This window comes from Nerophis lumbriciformis, linkage group LG32, assembly GCF_033978685.3.
Source record: "Nerophis lumbriciformis linkage group LG32, RoL_Nlum_v2.1, whole genome shotgun sequence".
In the NCBI taxonomy this organism is placed as follows: domain Eukaryota; kingdom Metazoa; phylum Chordata; class Actinopteri; order Syngnathiformes; family Syngnathidae; genus Nerophis; species Nerophis lumbriciformis.
In genome coordinates, this window is record NC_084579.2 from 11,481,106 (window position 1) to 11,499,247 (window position 18,142).

Consider the following 18,142-nt stretch of genomic DNA (forward strand, 5'->3'; position numbering starts at 1 on the left):
TTTTACTCAAATACTGTAATGATTAAAGTAATGACATGCTCTTACCACTAGGGAGGGATCTATTTCCTGCTTCTCCTCTATGTAGCAGAGCAAGGCCCTCTGGAGTTGCTGCGTCTCATCATTGCCAGGTGACTGCAAGGACATGATCTTAAAAACAGAGATCTGGAGTTTTTGCATCATAGCGGTTAACAATACCTCCTTGAGTATGCGGTCGATAGCTTTCTGGTCCATCTTGCTATTCACCGCGTCTTTGCGCAGGCGAGACGCCACAGTGCCCAAATAGTCCAGCGACGCCACCCTCAGCGCCATCTCCGTCTGCTTGTTACTGAACTGGTGCACCTGGAGAATGAAGGGGAAGACAAACTTAAGCCCAAATGTTTTCCACTAAGGGCCACAGACTGACAAATCAAATGATGCGGGGTGCATTTCGGTAGTTTTCACCTTCAAAACCGGTACAATTTATATATTTTTTCAAGGAACTAGGAAAATGTAATTTCGGCGAAAATGTGATTGGTGACGAGCCAAAGCCGAACTGAAATGCAAACACTGCCCAGATAGCAACAAGTAACAAAAAATATGAGCAAAATGAGGTAAAAAAGCGAGCATTCTAACAGTACTAAGCTAAAATGCCAACAATAGCATGCTTACAGTTAGCATTAGTGAAATATAAAATTATATATGACACTGAGGTGTATACCTGCTAAAATAGCAAAAAAAAAGCGAGTATGCTAATGTTACCAAGCTAAAATGCTATCTGTAACATGTGTCACATACTAAAATATGACTGAGGTGTATACCTACAAAATAAACTATAAAAAGTAGCATGCTAACAGATATTATTCGTTAAGTAACAAAATATTTGATGCTGAGATATATACCTGAAAAAGTAACATGCTAACATGGGAATGCTAACGACTGTGTCGCGGGCTGTTAAAAATTAGCTATGGGCCGCAAATAGCTCCCGGGCCGCTCTTTCATCACGCCTGTTTTGTTGAATAATGACTGATTCTGGAATGATGTTGCTCACCAAGAGGCGACCGAGTAAGCTCAGCAGCAGTTCAGCAGCAGGCCACTCGGGTTTGTTGACAGTGGACAGAAGATCATGGACAAAGTTCTCAAACAGAGGCCGGTAGTCATCCTCTCCTTGCTTACTGCCACACCTGACACACACGCACACACACAGTGGTCACGACAGTCTTACTGGGATAATCCACAGTGCAAAAGAGTTACAATACTAAATACCAACAAAGAAGCTGCACATCGAAATGCTGAATATTAATGTAATATTTGACAAACTGAGTGAGCGAGTCACCACTCGAAAATCCCCAACTTTAAACATTATGGGCCTGGTCTACTAAAGGTTTGCGAGCATTAAAACATGTGCAAATTTGATAGGGCTGATCTACTAAGCTCGTGCGCAGAGGATTCCGTCTCGTAAATGAGCAAAATAGAGAGCGCAAAATAGAGAGCGCAATCTATTCAGCGTGTCTGTCTTCATGTATATGCCGAATAAAGGCTTATTTTCAGAACGACCACAATTGTAGGAGATGCAAATATAATAATTTAGCAAGAGCAATGTGATTTATCAAGAGTACAACTGTTTTGTGACCACTGTTTTTGCGTATTTATTTTGCACGTCTGGAATATTTGTGCAAACTGGCACACAAATGGATGCGCCGCAGTCAGAAGGAGGCGACCAATGCTATGTTTTAAATATATATGATATCATATAATAATATTAGACATATCATCTGTCCAGCAATTCCATCTTTGAGCTGATGATTGATGTAAGGGGTTAGTTAAAAACAGCAGAAACTGTGTCTAATGGCTATTGTTAATTTTTTCATATAGGAGATATATTCTTAACATAACATAACGCTGGCGAGACTATGTCTCCCAGCTAGCCTGGGAACACCTCAGGATCCCCCAGGAAGAGCTGGACGAAGTAGCTAGCAGGCTGCTTCCCCTGCTTAGGCTGCTGCCCCGCGACCCAACTTCGGATAAGCGGAAGAAGATGAATGGATTATTAACATATCTCCTATATGAAAAAAAACCTTGCTACAATATGCATTTTCTTGCAGCTGTATCATTGGACCACACACTAGCAGTTATGTGCCAGCATCTCCCAGAACGCATCTTTGGCATGCTAAAAAGTGGATTGCATTGCAGAACTACTTCTAAAATGCCAATAAAAAGTGGTACTTATTAGTTATCTGATGCATGTTTCAAAACATCAAACATCACAGGTAGGAGCATGAAAACACAAATGTAGTGGGACATGGTAACAATTCCGAAGTACACGCAAAATCCTCATTCAAATAAGGCGGTCTGCACTCTGCACCACTTTTTGCACTTGTTATCAATTGTGCACGCAGTCTTAGTAGATCACCTGCAACACACCAACTAGTTTCTAGGCGCTGTTTAGCGCATGTTATTTGGATCTCAGTAGATCAGGCCCTATCTGTGCTGTTAATACAGGGTCTACAAGACAGCAATAGTTTCACCTTGGAACGGATTCATTCTATTATCATTATATCCAATGGGGATAAAAACATGACTGTACATGTGTTTTTGTGGACAAAACTGGCTTACTTTTTGAGAAACACAGATAGGAAGTTCTGAGCCGTTCTCATTGCTGTCTCATAGGAATTTGTGATGAGGGCCTCTTTGTCCACCTGTCAAGAGAATATTTTTTATAAGATTTAGGATGTTGTCAACATAACAATGCCAAAAGTTAAAGTCATTCCCCCCTGCTCACTTTCTTATTATGTTCATCTTCTGCATCCCTTGAGGGCAGCTGCACCACACACTGGATGAGCTGAAGAACCAAAGCGGTGACCATTTGGATATACTTGCCGCTCCCGTCTAAATCGCTGGTGTTTAATCTGAAATAGACGTTTACCGAGCATTAGTGAATGTCATTTTAGTTTGAGTCAAGTCATCCTCATTCAGTTGTTTACCTGAAGTTTCTAAGGTTGCGTTTACTTGAGGGCAGCCTGGCCATGGAGCTGAAGATCTCTTCCAGAATGAGCTGCCTGTGCTTCCTGTAGCGGGAGAACACCTACGGAGGAGAAAAATGTATAGGTCTATGAATGGTCTCATTCATCCAGGTCACTGTAATCTCAGGGCATTCAATCGATTGCAATTGGACTGTTTGGCTTGTCTTAGAAGACGTTTCGCCTCTCATCCGAGTAGGCTTCATCAGTTCATGCTCATAGACTTAGATTAGTCAGATCTAGTCTTAGACTTACAAACGTAGATTGGTCAGATCTAGTCTAGCGGCTGGTGCCAATACCTCAGTAGGCTTCATCAGGTCATGCTCATAGACTTAGATTAGTGAGAAAAACAGCTGTTTTGATTCAAACAAGCAATCCTACTGTCAAAGCTAACGACAGTAGTTGAAGTGTAATTTCCCCTCGTTAGCATTGAGGTATTGTGTGGCAGAACAATCACTGTAGATCGACTACTACGTTCTGTGACAGGAATGTTTCTAACTCCTGTTATTTGTTGGAGGATAAATTACAGAGTTCCAGAAATAACAAGAACAGAGTGGATGAGGAGGAAAAAGGTGTCATTCCATATGTATCAAGTCTATTTGTGAAACTCAGAATATTTTTTTGCCAACACTACATCCCAGTAAACATCAAACCAGGCAACACCCTAATACAGAGACTAGTGCATCCAAAGACCGGACAAACCACACCCACAAAAAAACAATTTGGTGTATGCTATCCAGTGTAACGATGAATGCACTGATTCATATATTGGGGAAACAAAACAACTACTAAGCCAACGCATGGCACAGCATAGATGGGCAAACTCTTCACACCAAGACTCAGCTGGGAGAAAGAGCACTCCTTTGAGAACAAAAATGTACAGATTAGGACAGGGAGGACGGATGGTTGGAAAGAAAAGTGAGGGAAGCCATCTATGTCAAGGTTGAAAAACCATCTCTGAACAGAGGAGGTGGTCTGCGACACCATCTATTTCCTACATTCAACACTGTCCTTTCAACCATTCCTAAAAGACTTAGCCTCCAACAAATAACGGGAGTTAGAAAAATTCTGGTCACAGAAGGTAGCCGGAACGCCATTTGTGTAATTTGTTTACAACTGAATGTAATGCTAACGTGGGTGATTCCGACTATTTTGGACTGGTGGTTGTCGACCCACAGCGATCGTTCTGCCACACAATACCTCAATGCTAACGAGGGGAAATTACACTTCAACGACTGCTGTTGGCTTGACAGTAGGATTGCTCGTTTGTATCAAAACAGTTGTTTTTCTCACTACAATAAGGCGAAACCATCCTTGCCCAGGCACACCATCCTGGTTTTGGAGTATAAATATTTGAGGTTTTGGCACCAGTCGCTCGATTAGATCTGACCAATCTAAGTCTAAGACTAGATCTGACCAATCTAAATCTATGAGCATGAACTGATGAAGCCTATTTGGGTGAGAGGCGAAACGTCTTCTAAGGCAAACCAAACAGTCCAGTTTCGATCGATTGAATGCTCTGAGAGAAGAATGTATAGTATTTATTGTCACATTAATGAGAAAGAGGCGCAAAACCATAATGCAGCGTCACACTTACTGCGGTCACCAATCCGATGGCGCTCAACTGCAGCTCGCTGACGTTCTCCACAAAAAATGGCGTGATACCCAATGCGGACACCTAAATGGTAGACATAACGATCAGACAATGTCATTTTGAGCCCTAAATGAGAGTCTCACCTGGAGGATAGTGGTGTCCGTGAGCAGCTGGACCTCAACCAGTTCTGAAATGCTGCTGACAATGTCGCACACTTTGTTGTAAAGCAGGATCACCGTCTTCTGCTTGTGGGAGGAACACTTTGCTTTCTTGCCCTTTGAATTATGCGAACCACCTTGGAGACCAAGAGAATCATTTGAATGCTTTAAAGTATTGATGAAGTGAAATGTGAAGATTGTAATATTGACCTCCGTGGGAATCCATTCTATAGGTGGGGTCAAACTGAGGATATAACGAGTTCTGCATGTGGAACTTGGTGTACTGCAACACCCTCTCGATGACGTCTTCAATGAAAACAACCTTGGGCATGCGTGGGGACGTCATGATGTTCAGCGCGGTCAGACAAGCGTCAGCTGACTTTGTCACACGCTCCAAGATGAGGTCGCGCCATAATCGCTCCTCATCCATGGAGTCGTTGCCCTACAAAAAAATGTAAATGTAAAATGTAAAAACGCATGAGGGGACATGAGCTGGGTTATTTAAAAAATTATAGTAAAATGCCTATATTCTAAGAAATTTAACATAACAAAAAAAAATCAAAATTTGACCAAAATAAATGTTTAATATTACTACAAAAATGTTTTATTATTAATTTTATTAAAATAGTAAAAAAAAAAAAAAAAAAAAATACAAGAATAAAATCTGAATATTATAGGAAAAACACTCTACTATTTTATAAGAATAATTTTGGACTCTTAAGAGAAAATAACCTAATTAATCAAAAATAAAGGTATAGATAATGCAACTTAATAATAATAATAATTATTATAATACCATAACAATATTAAGACAACTAAATCATCATAATTTGACCAAAAATTAAGAGAATACCTCAGAGTTTTGAGGGGGGAAAACATATAATTTTGGAGGTAATATTATAAAAAATAAAAACAATGATTTTATAATGCTATTTTACAAGAATAGAGTTAAGATATTAGGAGAAACATTTTTGAATAATTGTGTTATTAAATAAAGTAAAAAAACCAATAATAATAATAGTAATATTACAATTTTAAAATTTCATGAAAATAGTCTTAATAATACAATAATTAAATTTGAATAAAAGGATAAAAGCCACTGTATGAAACAGAAAAAAACAGTGAAGAAGGGCATGATAATAAAAGCAGCCTGACAACTTACTTGGTTCATTAATGTTGAAAGTTTAACACTATCCTGAATGTTCTTCTCCAAGATGTTCATAAATTTCATTATTTTTTCAGATGGAAACTGTGGAAAAGATGCACATGTAAACTCATGACAATTTCCGTACATCACTATGACACAAATACGCTCCTCCTACCTTATTAAAGATGCCCATATCTTTAATCTTAGACGAATCGCTACCCAACTCGCCCAGCTGGTGCTTTCCGAGCAGCATCTCTTGGGGTATTTCATCATCATCGTCTTCGTCATCGCCTGAGTGAGGGCACACAAAAATGTTGGAATGCAGATAATTTTTATCAAAACAGACGTAATGGGCAGCAATCTTTACCTGCAGTGAAGTCCACATCCTCCAGGTTCTCCAGAATGTTGTCCACAGCGGCTGTGAATCTCTTAAATGTGGAAGAGTCCATCAAATCTGCAGCGTGAATTAAAACAAATGTTAAAATGATGGCTTTATAGGATTTAATTTGCAAAAACAATTAAAAAAACAAACAATACCCTCAGGTCGCATCTTCTCGTACGACTTTCTCTCTTTATGTTTTTTCTTTAGTTTTCTGGACACTGAGCGACAAAATTACAAAGAAAAGAAGACATTTGCAACATAAAATGGAAAACGTTTCCTTTACAAATACGTTTTGTCAAACTGACTCACAGTCACTTAGATTCGGAGGTGGACCCCGGTCGCCCTCATCCGAGCTCCAATCTTGCTGGCGGTGACGACCTCTTTTGGCCTCATGCTTCCATGTCTTGTCGTGACCTTTCTTCTGCCTTTTCCTTGCCACTGAAACCACAACAAGAGACAAGTAAGACCCTCGCCAATTATTGCCACTTTTGGAGTAATATCCCAGGGGTGCCAGTTGGGTGTGTGGTCTACAAAGGCTAATTACTATTAGATCAGTGTTTCTCAAAGTGTGGGGCGCGCCCCACTGGTGGGGAATAGAGACATGACAGGTGGGGCGCGAGGAACGGGAGGAAATTTCACTTAAAATTTTTTTTTTTATTATTATATTCTTAGATTTTTTTTTTTACTATGCTTTCATTTTCTATACACACTGTAAATCACTTTGTGATTCTGTCTGTGAAATCCGCTATATAAATAAATGGAAATTACCGGTACTTATTTTTACTGTAGGCTTTATATTTCTCGGTACGAGCGAAAGTTTGACAGACATAGCAACAGTAACTAATGGGGGCGGGGCTAAGCGGAACAAACTTTCGCGCGGATGGGTAGCAGGCTAATGTGTGGATCACAATTACACAAATATATACATTTGTGACTCGCACCTCAAAGGTCGTCGAGCCAGAGCCAGCGCCTGCAGAGGAACAAAAATCTGACGGGCACACACTGTGTCATTCACTGGGAAGCACTCGCGTCAAGGCAGCTCAGCCCCGAACTCAATGAGGTTTTAACAGATGTTGTGAGCGCGGTAAATTTGATCAAAACACGACCACTGAAAGTGCGACTGTTCTCTGCACTGTGTGAGGAAATGGGAGCTGATCATACAGCCGTGCTGTTTCACAGTGAAGCAAGGTGGCTCTCCCGGGGAAAAGTGCTGTCACTTGCCCTGTCTTGCCAAATGCATAGCTCCTCCTTTTTTTTTTTTTGCGAAGATTGCAAAGTGGCACTTTTATTTGATTTATTTTTTAACTTGATGCAAGTTATTTGATTTATTATTGAACTTGATGCAAGTTATAACACTTTTGTTTTATTTATTATTGAACTTGATGCAAGTTATAACATTTTTTTTGATTTATTATTGAACGTGAGCAAGTTATAACACTTTTTTTTTTATTATTGAACTTGATGCAAGTTATTTGATTTATTATTGAACTTTATGCAAGTTATAACACTTTTATTTGATTTATTATTGAACTTGATGCAAGTTATAAGACTTTTATTTGATTTATTATTGAACTTAATGCAAGTTATAACACTTTTTTTGATTTATTATTGAACGTGATGCAAGTTATAACACTTTTTTTGATTTATTATTGAACTTGATGCAAGTTATTTGATTTATTATGGAACTTGATGCAAGTTATAACACTTTTATTTGATTTATTATTGAACTTGATGCAAGTTATAACACTTTTTTTGATTTATTATTGAACTTGATGCAAGTTATAACACTTTTGTTTTATTTATTAAACTTGATGGAAGTTATTTTATTTATTATTGAACTTGATGCAAGTTATACCACAGCTGCACAGTTATTTTATTTATTATTGAACTTGATGTTATTTTATGTTATTGAGCTTGAACGTATACAACTTGATGTTCAATAAATTTGAAAATGTTAAAGCTTGGCATTAGCGCTCTGTTGGGGCGATGGGGGCAGGTGGGGCTTGAAAACTCCCCCTTGTCCAAAGTGGGGGATGACAAAAAAAGTTTGAGAACCACTGTATTAGATGAACAGCTGTGGCTGTGGGCAACCTCCTGTTGTAGTTTTGAACTCCATAAGAAAGCAATAGTAGTAGATTTTAAATATCAGGAGTGGTAAAAACAAGGGATATCAAATGTCATCACAAATTGCCTGGATTTGTAACCACGTCCTGTCTATCACAAGAGCACGTCATTAACCACTACACTATCCACTCTGACACACCCTCGGCAGTTTGTGGATTTAATAGAGTATAAGCTTTCCTACAGTCCTACTTTGTATATTGCTGTTAATTGGTTCACGACATGGCTATAATTTCTGCAAAGTAGGGATCATTCATTCTTATGTATCAAACATTGTTACATGCAGAGCATTAAAATCTGTTGACTACCTTCCAAATACATTTTTCAACATAATGAGAGCCCTCTGGACATGAAATAACACCATATAGTCACTTCTTTTAATCCAAAAAAGTAAGGCTGCCCACTAATAGCGTGTACCATTAGTGGGCATGTTTCAAGCGATTTAAAAAGACTGCGTGGGCAACTAAAAAGTGGTGCAGCGCACCTTATCTAAATGAGGATTTTGCGTGTGTATACTATACGGGGCGTCACCACGGAGGCACTCTCAATGCCTGCACATTCATGTTATCTTGCTCCTACCCGTGGCTTTTGCTATGTTTTCAAACAAGCAGGAGACATTTACCACTTTTTATGGGTATTTTAGAAGCAATTGTGCAGTGCATCTACATTGACATCACTATTTATTTTTTTTAACCGCTAAAGGTGCATGATAGTCCTCCAAAACCGGTGATGAATGTTGATAAATCACATTGCACGCGCTGTATAATATATATGCATTCACTCCAGCATTGTGGGCATTTTATTGATCAGCATATATTTTTGCATATTAATGAAGACAGATAGGCAAAATGATTTGCAGGCCTTATTCTGCTCACTTAAGAGACGCAATCCACTTTGCACATGTTTAGTAGATCGGCTTTGTGTGTGCTATTAAGTTTGCACGTCTTTTAGTACACTTTAGTAAATCAGGCCATAAGTCCCTTGTTTTAATGTCAGCATTTAAGCTAGCGCCAGTCAGTCCGTGGGTTGGGGCGTTTGGTGGTAGCGGGGGTGTATATTGTAGCGTCCCGGAAGAGTTAGTGCTGCAAGGGGTTCTGGGTATTTGTTCTGTTGTGTTTATGTTGTGTTACGGTGCGGATGTTCTCCCGAAATGTGTTTATCATTCTTGTTTGGTGTGGGTTCACAGTGTGGCGCATATTTGTAACAGTGTTAAAGTTGTTTATACGGCCACCCTCAGTGTGACCTGTATGGCTGTTGATCAAGTATGCCTTGCATTCGCTTATGTGTGAGTAAAAGCCGCATGTATTATGTGACTGGGCCGGCACGCTGTTTGCATGGAAGAACAGCGGACGTGACGACAGGTTGTAGAGGACGCTAAAGGCAGTGCCTTTAAGGCACGCCCCCAATATCGTTGTTCCGGTAGAAATTCGGGAGAAGGGTTGCCCCGGGAGATTTTCGGGAGGGGCACTGAAATTCGGGAGGGTTGGCAAGTATGCCCTACGTCCGTGTTTTACCGGATATATACCGCTCCGTACAGCGGCGTTTTAAAAAGTCATTAATTTCACTTTTTGAAACCGATACCGATAATTTCCGATATTACATTTTAAAGCATTTATAATATAAACAGGCCTATATTACCGGACATCTCTAGTTATAATTAATACTGTTTATCGTTACATCCCTAATGTCCATAAATGACCACTTTCTCACTCTCTCCTAGTTAGTAAACACATTTCTCTCTAATTATTGCTTGCTTCTCCGTCCGCTTTGCAGTTTCAGTAAATAAATAAATTCCAATACATTTTTAGCATTTATGCTGTAAATTAAAACTTTCTACAAGGCACTCAACTCAAAATTCTTGGAAAGTTTAACGGCACAAATGAGTATTCTTGTTACAAGTTAGGCTCCCTTCTTTATAAAGAGCTACAAATGTCTTGTGAATGCTGATACAGTAGATGCTATTAAAGCATGAAAACAGTGCCTGGCCGTCATGACTGGAAGCCAAGCGGTCGACTTAAAATGTGTATGATTTTTGGATACAAATGCAAATTGTGTTTAGAGGGAAAGATTACCCTCATCTTCGGAGCTGTCGTCATTGTTGCTACCATCGCTCTCCTTTTCATCCGAGTCGCTAGCGTACTTTGGCGTCTTGCTGATCATACCGTGTCTGCGCTTGTTTGACGTCTCTGCAAGCACACAGGAGGTGAGGCCACTTTCAGCATACTTGACTCGTAACTCTTCTTCGTTTTACCTTTAGATTTGTGACTAGAAGACCAGTTCCTGGACTTGTAGGTGGTCTTCAGTTCCTTTTTGAGGCTGTGTATTTCGTCAGTGCTCAGTCGCCGGAGCGTCACAACAGGCTTGGCGCCTTTTTTTAAGTTCTCAACCAGCGACCTCCTTTCCAGTAAAACGCGAGGTTCTTTCCAGTTGTCAACAATGGCAACGTCGCTCGGCAGTTGGGCGCCTTTATCCGTGCTGTCCCGCTTCACTTTGGGGATCACAAAGTTCTTCAGGCTCCTGGAATTGCCGCTCAGGAGGTATGCGGGGAACTCGCTCAGTTTGTTCTCGAGGGAAGATTGTTTAATTGCAGCTGGGACACTTTCACTCCCACTTTTCCCCTCTTTTTTATTTTGTGGGGATTGAGACGTGGTCTTTTCTGTCCTTTCGCCGGAGTTCCTGCTCCCATCCTGCCTTGTTTTGTGGTCCTGCTTGGGAGTCCCATCCAGAGACAGCTCACGTCTGTTATCCTTTGATGGTTTGTGTTTCTTTGCCTTGTCTTCCCTCTCTTTATGTCTGTCATCTTTCTCCCTTTCCTTGACTTTATCCCGGTTCCTCTCCTTCTCACGAATTTTGTCTTTTTCCTTATCCCGCTCCTTTTCCTTCGATCGATCTTTATCCCTATCCAGAACTTTCTCCCTGACTCGGTTTTTCTCTTTGTCCTTTTCTTTGTCTTTAACTCTCTCTTGGTCCTTTTCTTTGTCTTTAACTCTCTCTTGGTCCTTTTCTTTGTCTTTAACTCTCTCTTGATCCTTTTCTTTGTCTTTAACTCTCTCTTGATCCTTCTCCTTGCCTTTATCTTTCTCCCTATCTCTCACCCTGTCTTTGTCCCTATTTCTGTCCTTTTCTTTATCGCCATCTTTTTCCCTAACTTTGTTTTTCTCCCGGTCTTTCATCTTATCTCTATCTTTTTCTCTTTCCCTATTCATGTCTCGGTCTGTGTCCCTATCCTTGGATCTATCTTTCTCTTTTTGCCGATCCACATCTGTGTCTTTATCCCTATCCTTTATTTTATCCCGATCCAAGTCTCGGCCTTTATCCCTATCCTTGAGCCTCTCCCTTTCTTTCGCTCTTTCCTTATCCACATCCTTTTCTTTATCTTTATCAGTGTCGTTGTTATCTTTTGTTTTCTTCTTCTCACGGCCTTTGTCGTCATTATGAGTGGAGTTACGCTCCGCCTTGCTTAAGGTTTTCAAAGTTTCCGGTTGACTGTTGAGATTCTTGTCCTCTTTGTGCCGAGAATCTGAGTCTCTGTTCTGCTTCACCCTTGGCAAGACCCCACGTTTCTTGCTGCTGTCGTTTCTGCCGTCTGTTCTGTGTTTGGATTCCTGCTTCTGCTTCAAACGGATATCCAAATCGGATCTCTCGAAATCATCACTCGGCTCCTTCTTCATGGGTGGGCGCTGCCCGTCCACTTTAACTGCGCCCGCTCCCGCGTTGAGGCGCAAGATGTGTTCGTCACACAGCTGCTTGGCGTCGAGGACCACCACTGGCTGTCTTATTCCTCGTCCGGCTTGCTGCAGATCGATACTGACCATCAATGCAGGACGAGTGGAACCGTTACTGGCAGCGTTCATCTTCTTGGGTGTCAACTGGCTGCTGGCGCTGTTGCCTCCTTGTCCATCCTCCGCTCCTGGCTCCTGAGGGTAGGAGTCTTGCTTGCGTTTCTTCAGCGGCTTGTCTTTAAAATAGAAAGACGGTAGTTAGAATATGGAATTAATACAAACGCATGTTTCAATGATAAAGTTATTTGGTTATCCTTAAATACTGGTAAAACCAAGTTTAGGATTTTTTGCAGTCGTAAGAAAAGTGTGGATGACTTTTACAGGAGTGTCAAATTTGTTTTCATTGAGGGCCACATCGCAGAGGGCCACTTGTAACAGCGAATATATATGAATTTGCCTATGTTTACATTTTGCTTTATATTTATTATTTAACTTATTTTTTTGTCTGGTTTTGTATTTGTTTTGTATCATCCCGTGAGGTGTATATTACTCTTTTTTTTGTTCGGTTTGTACTTCATGAAGTTTGTGTGTTTTTTTGTTTGTTTTCACTATATTTGGATGTATTGTTTGGTTTGTATGTTATCCATTAAGTAAGAATACATATTATGTTGAAGGGGGCAGGAAAATATAAGATTTTCTTCACCCTGTTCCTTCTCAGGCATTGGTGTGTAAATGTGTGTTTAGTTGCTGAGGTTTAATTGTCTATTGATCAAAGATGCACATCAATGAAGGAGATAAATAAAAAAATGAAATGAAATGAAATGCATTTGATTTATATATATATATATTTTTTTTTTTATAGGTACAATGTAAAAAAAAACGGTACATTTTACAGTAAAGAAAACTGGCAACTCAGTCACCAGAATGTTACTGCAAAATATAACAGTGTTTTTTTACTGTAAAAATTCTGGCAAATGAGCTGCCAGTTTTTTTTTTTACCGTAAAAACAATGTGCTACTGTTTTTCTATTGACAGTAACAGTATACACAGGAAAAACAACAACCTTAGATGTGTTTTGCTTAGATTAGAGGTTTTGTGTGGACCCCAGTAAGACTAGCTGACTGCCATGGCATCAGCTAATGGGAATCCTTTTCAAATAAACAAATGAAATAAACAAATTTTTCGGTAAATGACTGTTCGCTCAGTTGACAAAATGTAATCATTAAAAACATTATTATGCTGTTAAAAAAAAAGTTAACTTTTCTGTAAAATCTATTGTCATTTTTACAGTGTACATTTTCATGGATATCTTGCTTAAAAATCCAAAGCAAATATTTAAGTATCTATTTTCATTTTGACAACAAAAAAAATAGTTTGGAAAGTATGATAATATAATATTTGTTGCAATATTTAATAATCATTTAAGTTCAAAAGGTATGCAAGTTGAAGCAGTGCATATATATTTTTCTGTCAAAATGGAGAGAATGATTACATTTATTAGTGAGAAAAGATAAGGTACATTATTGACACATATTATTTCCAAGCGTTCTCAGGCCACATAAAGTAATGCAGCAGGGCAGACCTGGCCGCTGGGCCGTGAGTTTGACATTTGTGCCTTATAATATGTCGAAGGAGATGAGATTCAGAGAACAAAATAGATTAAGGGCCAGATCTATTAAGATCCAAATACCACACGCTAAACAGCATGTGTCAACTATAAAATTGTGTGTACTGTTAGTAAATGTTGAAAACAAGGGCAAAAGTGGCGCAGACTGTCCTATTTAAACGAGAATTTTGTGTGTACTATCGGCATTATGTGTCCATTAAAACACTAATTTCCCTACACATGTTCAACCAGTGTGTAATGTTGTTGAACAAGCCGCACACATCTATAATCTGTAACACACTTCCTGCAATATAGAATTACAATTTAGACAACAGAAACTATTTTTGCGTGCAAGGCGGCTACACTACAGCGCATTCATGCGTCTGAAATTATGCATATTGCATAGTTCATTTTTTAATGTACGATCTGTATTATAATCATAATGTTAGTATTATAATACAGATCCTATGTGAAAAATTGAATGCCATAACAAATACACCAGCAGACACCATAACACATCAATTGAATTAGTTTTATTCAGCCCCTTATATTGCTGAATAGACAAAATGTCTAATATTTTTTATTTATAATTGTCTAGCTGACAATCCAGCTCCTTTCTCATAGCCATTTGTGTGTAACTGTGTCAGTTTGCACGTTACTTTAAAACGTGCTAAATAAAGATGCAAAAAAGCGTCCGCAGAACAGTTTCAGCATTGCTCGATCACATTGCGCGTGCTGAATAATTATACTTGCATCTCCTTCTCCCAGTATTGTGGGTATTCTGCTAATCATATATTCTACATGCACTTTCTATTTTGCTCATTTAAGAGACCCAATCTTAATAGATCAGCTTTGCATGTGCCATCAAGTTTGCATGGGTTTTAATACATGCAAAGCTTTAGCAGATCAGTCCCTAGGTTTTTGGGTGTTACGAATTTAGAATTGATGAAAATGTGTCATGGAAATCACATACAAATTAAACAAAGGTTAAATCATCAATATATAATATCAATATATTTCACATAAGGTAAAATAATTGCTAATTTAAAAAAACATTGTATATTTTGTATAATTGACTGATTGTTCCATATCTGACATTTTGCACTGAAGTGTGGAGTTACGGCGAGTGCCTGTAAAACATATTTTAATTAAATCTTCCTTTTGCAGAGGAGAGCTGTAAGAGTCATTAGTCAAAATGCACACAGGGAACCCACAAAACCGATATTTAAACTTTTTGAAATTTGATGAACAGATAAGAGTACAGTATTCTAAAAAAATATATGTAGCACATAGAAAAAATATACAGAACAACATTCAAAACAGATTTGTATAAATAGAAAATAATTATAATCTAAAAGTAGCAGAGATTTTGAAAAAAAATCTTGCTTTAGAACAGTGACAGCCAATCAAAGGTGTTAATGTATGCACCAAACTTGACAGTGGAACAAAACAATGTAAATCTCTTTCTGTATTTAAACAACTGTAAAAAACATGATTATGAAAATATATGACTTTGAGTGAGCTAATGGCTTTGTTTAATTCGTTGTATGTTATGAAATAGAAACATAGCCTGTGTAGTCTTCTGAGTTCAACAGTGAATGTTGTATTTGAGTGAATAGAGGGCAGGTATAAGTTTATACTTCTTTCTGCTCATTTTCATTCATTTCTTTTAATGTTGCGTCGATTGTTTTTATTTGATGTTAAGTAAATAAAACGTAAGAAAAAAGTACCTTTATCCTGGACTTCTTTCGACCATCTCTCACTGACGGACTCCCGCTCTGTCCTCTCAATCTCGGCGAGTGTGTCGATGTCAGCGTCATCCAGTACAATGGCTGCTGAGACGGCGCCACTCTCGTTGCTGTTTCCCTGCTGACAGTTCGGCGGCTCTTCGGCACCAAACTTGCACTCCGCGTCCTGCTGCTCCGCGCTCGGCAACTCGTTTTTACTGTTTATCACATGTGCTTTGCAGTCCTCCTCTGTCCCAGGGGAATGCTCGGCGTACTCTTCTTTTTCTGCAGTCTTCACCCGGGACAGCTTTAAGGTCAGCCTCGCTGAGTCTTTCGCCGGAGATCTAACAATGTCGTACAAGGCGTTTTTGTCCACTTGCTCGGCGATAACTTTGCTCCTTTGCTTCTGCTTCTTTTTGCGCTCAGCGGAGGAAAGGTGTCTGTTGGGGGACGCGCCTGGAGGGACGTCGGCGGAAGGTGACTGCACGATGAGCAGAGGTCTTGACCCTACAGAGGAACGAAGAGAATGGAGACTCATTTGACATTTACTAAAATTGTTCTATTATCATTTATAAGCCAAATAAAATATTGTGATATATATTGTTATGGCAAGAGGCTGAAATTGCAATATAGAATTCAGGCTTATCACCTATCACTGGCACAAATGATGAAAACTGTCATGAATGGAACGTATTGCGTCATAGCAGTAGCCTAGCAACAAAAGCGGTATACAGTGACCCCTCACTACAACGCGGTTTACTTTACACGGACTCACTGTTACACTGATTTTTTTTGTGTGTGTCATGTTTTACAATGTTGCATGCTTTTTTTTTTTTTTTTACAGCGTATGAATGCACATTGTGTTCTGCGTCCTGATTCGTTAAGGGACTGTAGACCATTGTCAATCAATCTTCTTCATGCAATGTGTCCTGTAGAGTACATAATACGTTCAGTTTTGGCCTAAAACAGGCTTTAATCTTTGGTTTCATTCTTTAATACAGTAGTGTACTGTACTTATTTTTTTTAAATCCACAAAGGTTTCAACTTTGAGAGTGTTTAAACGAGAGAAATGTGAGAAAATGTTACTGCCTGTCTGAGAAAAGTTTATAAAGTGTGTGGTTAGGGTTTTTACAGCCTTAAAACATATATAAGAAACAAAAAAACATATACCGTACAGTAGCGTAAACGGAAAAAACATAATAAATAAGAAAAACAACCTGTAAACAAAAAAACATGCACAGTAAATGAAAAAAAAAACATCCTGTAAATGAAAAAACATTTAGTGTAAACGAAAAAAATATATAATGAACATAAAAAATAAAATAAAATAAAATTTGACTACACGGAAAGAGGGTATTTTTTGGAACGTAACACCCGCGTTAAACGAGGAAACACCGCACACCTCTCTGTCCTGGCTGCCCAGTTTAATATGGCCAAATCAACAATAGGTTTGCAGTAATCATAATAGAGGAAAGAAATGTATGACGCAGAGTTAGCTGCGTTTTATTTGAATGTGAAGAGACTTAACTCCCAGGCAACAAAGTTATGTTTGTTATCAGACAATTCTATTTGTCTTATTTTTACACAAATGCAGTTGACTCATGTCCACTTGCCAATAGCGGTCCGTCGTTTATCGCTGTTAATTGGTAAATAAATGAATTTCTGGCTTTGTCTTATAAATCAAATATTTTAATAGCTCCAGCATATAAAAACAGTTTTCGACCTTCTATATCTTTTTAACATAAGAGCCCTCTAGAAATAAAATAACACCCTTCAGTCACCTTTACTCTTTTAATCCAATATAGTAATGCTGCCTGAAGCTGAGCCAATCAGTGGCCACAATACTGAACAGTGCACTCTGATTGGTTTGGTCTCCTCTAGTGGCGATTATTGGCAATTTTTTTTGGTTAATTTAGTAATTTTTATACTTGAAATTGCTTAATATAGGACTAAAAAAAATGTAAAATGTGCTTGAAAAATATTGGAACCTCAATATTTGAAGCGCAATGTGGTGAAGGACGACTGTACACACATTGTAAACACCATGTATGTCAATTAATAAAGTTAAAATGGCTAGTGCAATTTGACACTGGAACTGATTCATTCCATTTTTATAATTTCCTATTGGGGGAATATTGTTATTTTGGTTCCACTGTATAGACAGGCAGGAACTGGGAGACTAGGCAGGATAGAGTGAAAGATGAAAGCAGCATTGTGCAAAGACATACTGGATGAAAACCTGCTCCAGAGCGCTCTTGAATTCAGACTGGGGTGTGCCAAGCTTGTGGTATCGTACTCAAAAAGACTTCAGGCTGTGCATCAAAAACGTATTGCGCAAAGGCTGTGAATATTTGTGTTATTTCTTAGCTTTTTATTTTTAATAAATGTGCAAAAATCTCTATAAAAAATGTGTTCACATTATCATTATGGGGTATTGACAAAAATAGTTTTATTCCATTTTGGAATAAGGCTGTATCATAACAAAATGTGGAAAAAGTGAAGGCCTGTGAATAATCCTGATGCACTGTATATCTCTTATCTAGTGTGTACTTGTTTCTGCAGACATACATTTGGCAGGTTCTTCGCCGTCGTCAGGGGAACACTCAGACTGTGGCGACTTGACTGGAAACAACGCAGCCATCATGGAGTGCTCATTGTCCTGTCAACCGCAAAAAGACATTAATTGGGA

The 18,142-nt window shown here is 38.8% G+C and overlaps 1 protein-coding gene across 4 annotated transcripts in view; it reads right to left on the bottom strand.

Moving 5' to 3' along the window:
- Nucleotides 1-18,142, bottom strand: part of LOC133574852 (nipped-B-like protein B) — a 51,876-nt gene that overhangs the window by 21,388 nt on the left and 12,346 nt on the right. For 3 of the 4 annotated variants that reach the window (XM_061927155.2, XM_061927154.2, XM_061927156.1), the window contains exons 7-23: nt 18,022-18,112; nt 15,457-15,960; nt 10,650-12,356; nt 10,471-10,584; nt 6,587-6,715; nt 6,433-6,495; nt 6,263-6,349; nt 6,071-6,186; nt 5,911-5,997; nt 4,959-5,190; nt 4,734-4,885; nt 4,594-4,674; nt 2,961-3,061; nt 2,759-2,885; nt 2,593-2,675; nt 1,028-1,160; nt 46-339 (exon numbers count right to left, since the gene is read on the bottom strand). In XM_061927155.2, coding sequence (XP_061783139.1) covers nt 46-339; nt 1,028-1,160; nt 2,593-2,675; nt 2,759-2,885; nt 2,961-3,061; nt 4,594-4,674; nt 4,734-4,885; nt 4,959-5,190; nt 5,911-5,997; nt 6,071-6,186; nt 6,263-6,349; nt 6,433-6,495; nt 6,587-6,715; nt 10,471-10,584; nt 10,650-12,356; nt 15,457-15,960; nt 18,022-18,112 — 4,101 coding nt within the window. The remainder of the gene's footprint in view (nt 1-45; nt 340-1,027; nt 1,161-2,592; nt 2,676-2,758; nt 2,886-2,960; nt 3,062-4,593; nt 4,675-4,733; nt 4,886-4,958; nt 5,191-5,910; nt 5,998-6,070; nt 6,187-6,262; nt 6,350-6,432; nt 6,496-6,586; nt 6,716-10,470; nt 10,585-10,649; nt 12,357-15,456; nt 15,961-18,021; nt 18,113-18,142) is intronic. The other variant, XM_061927157.2, reaches the window with a different exon arrangement.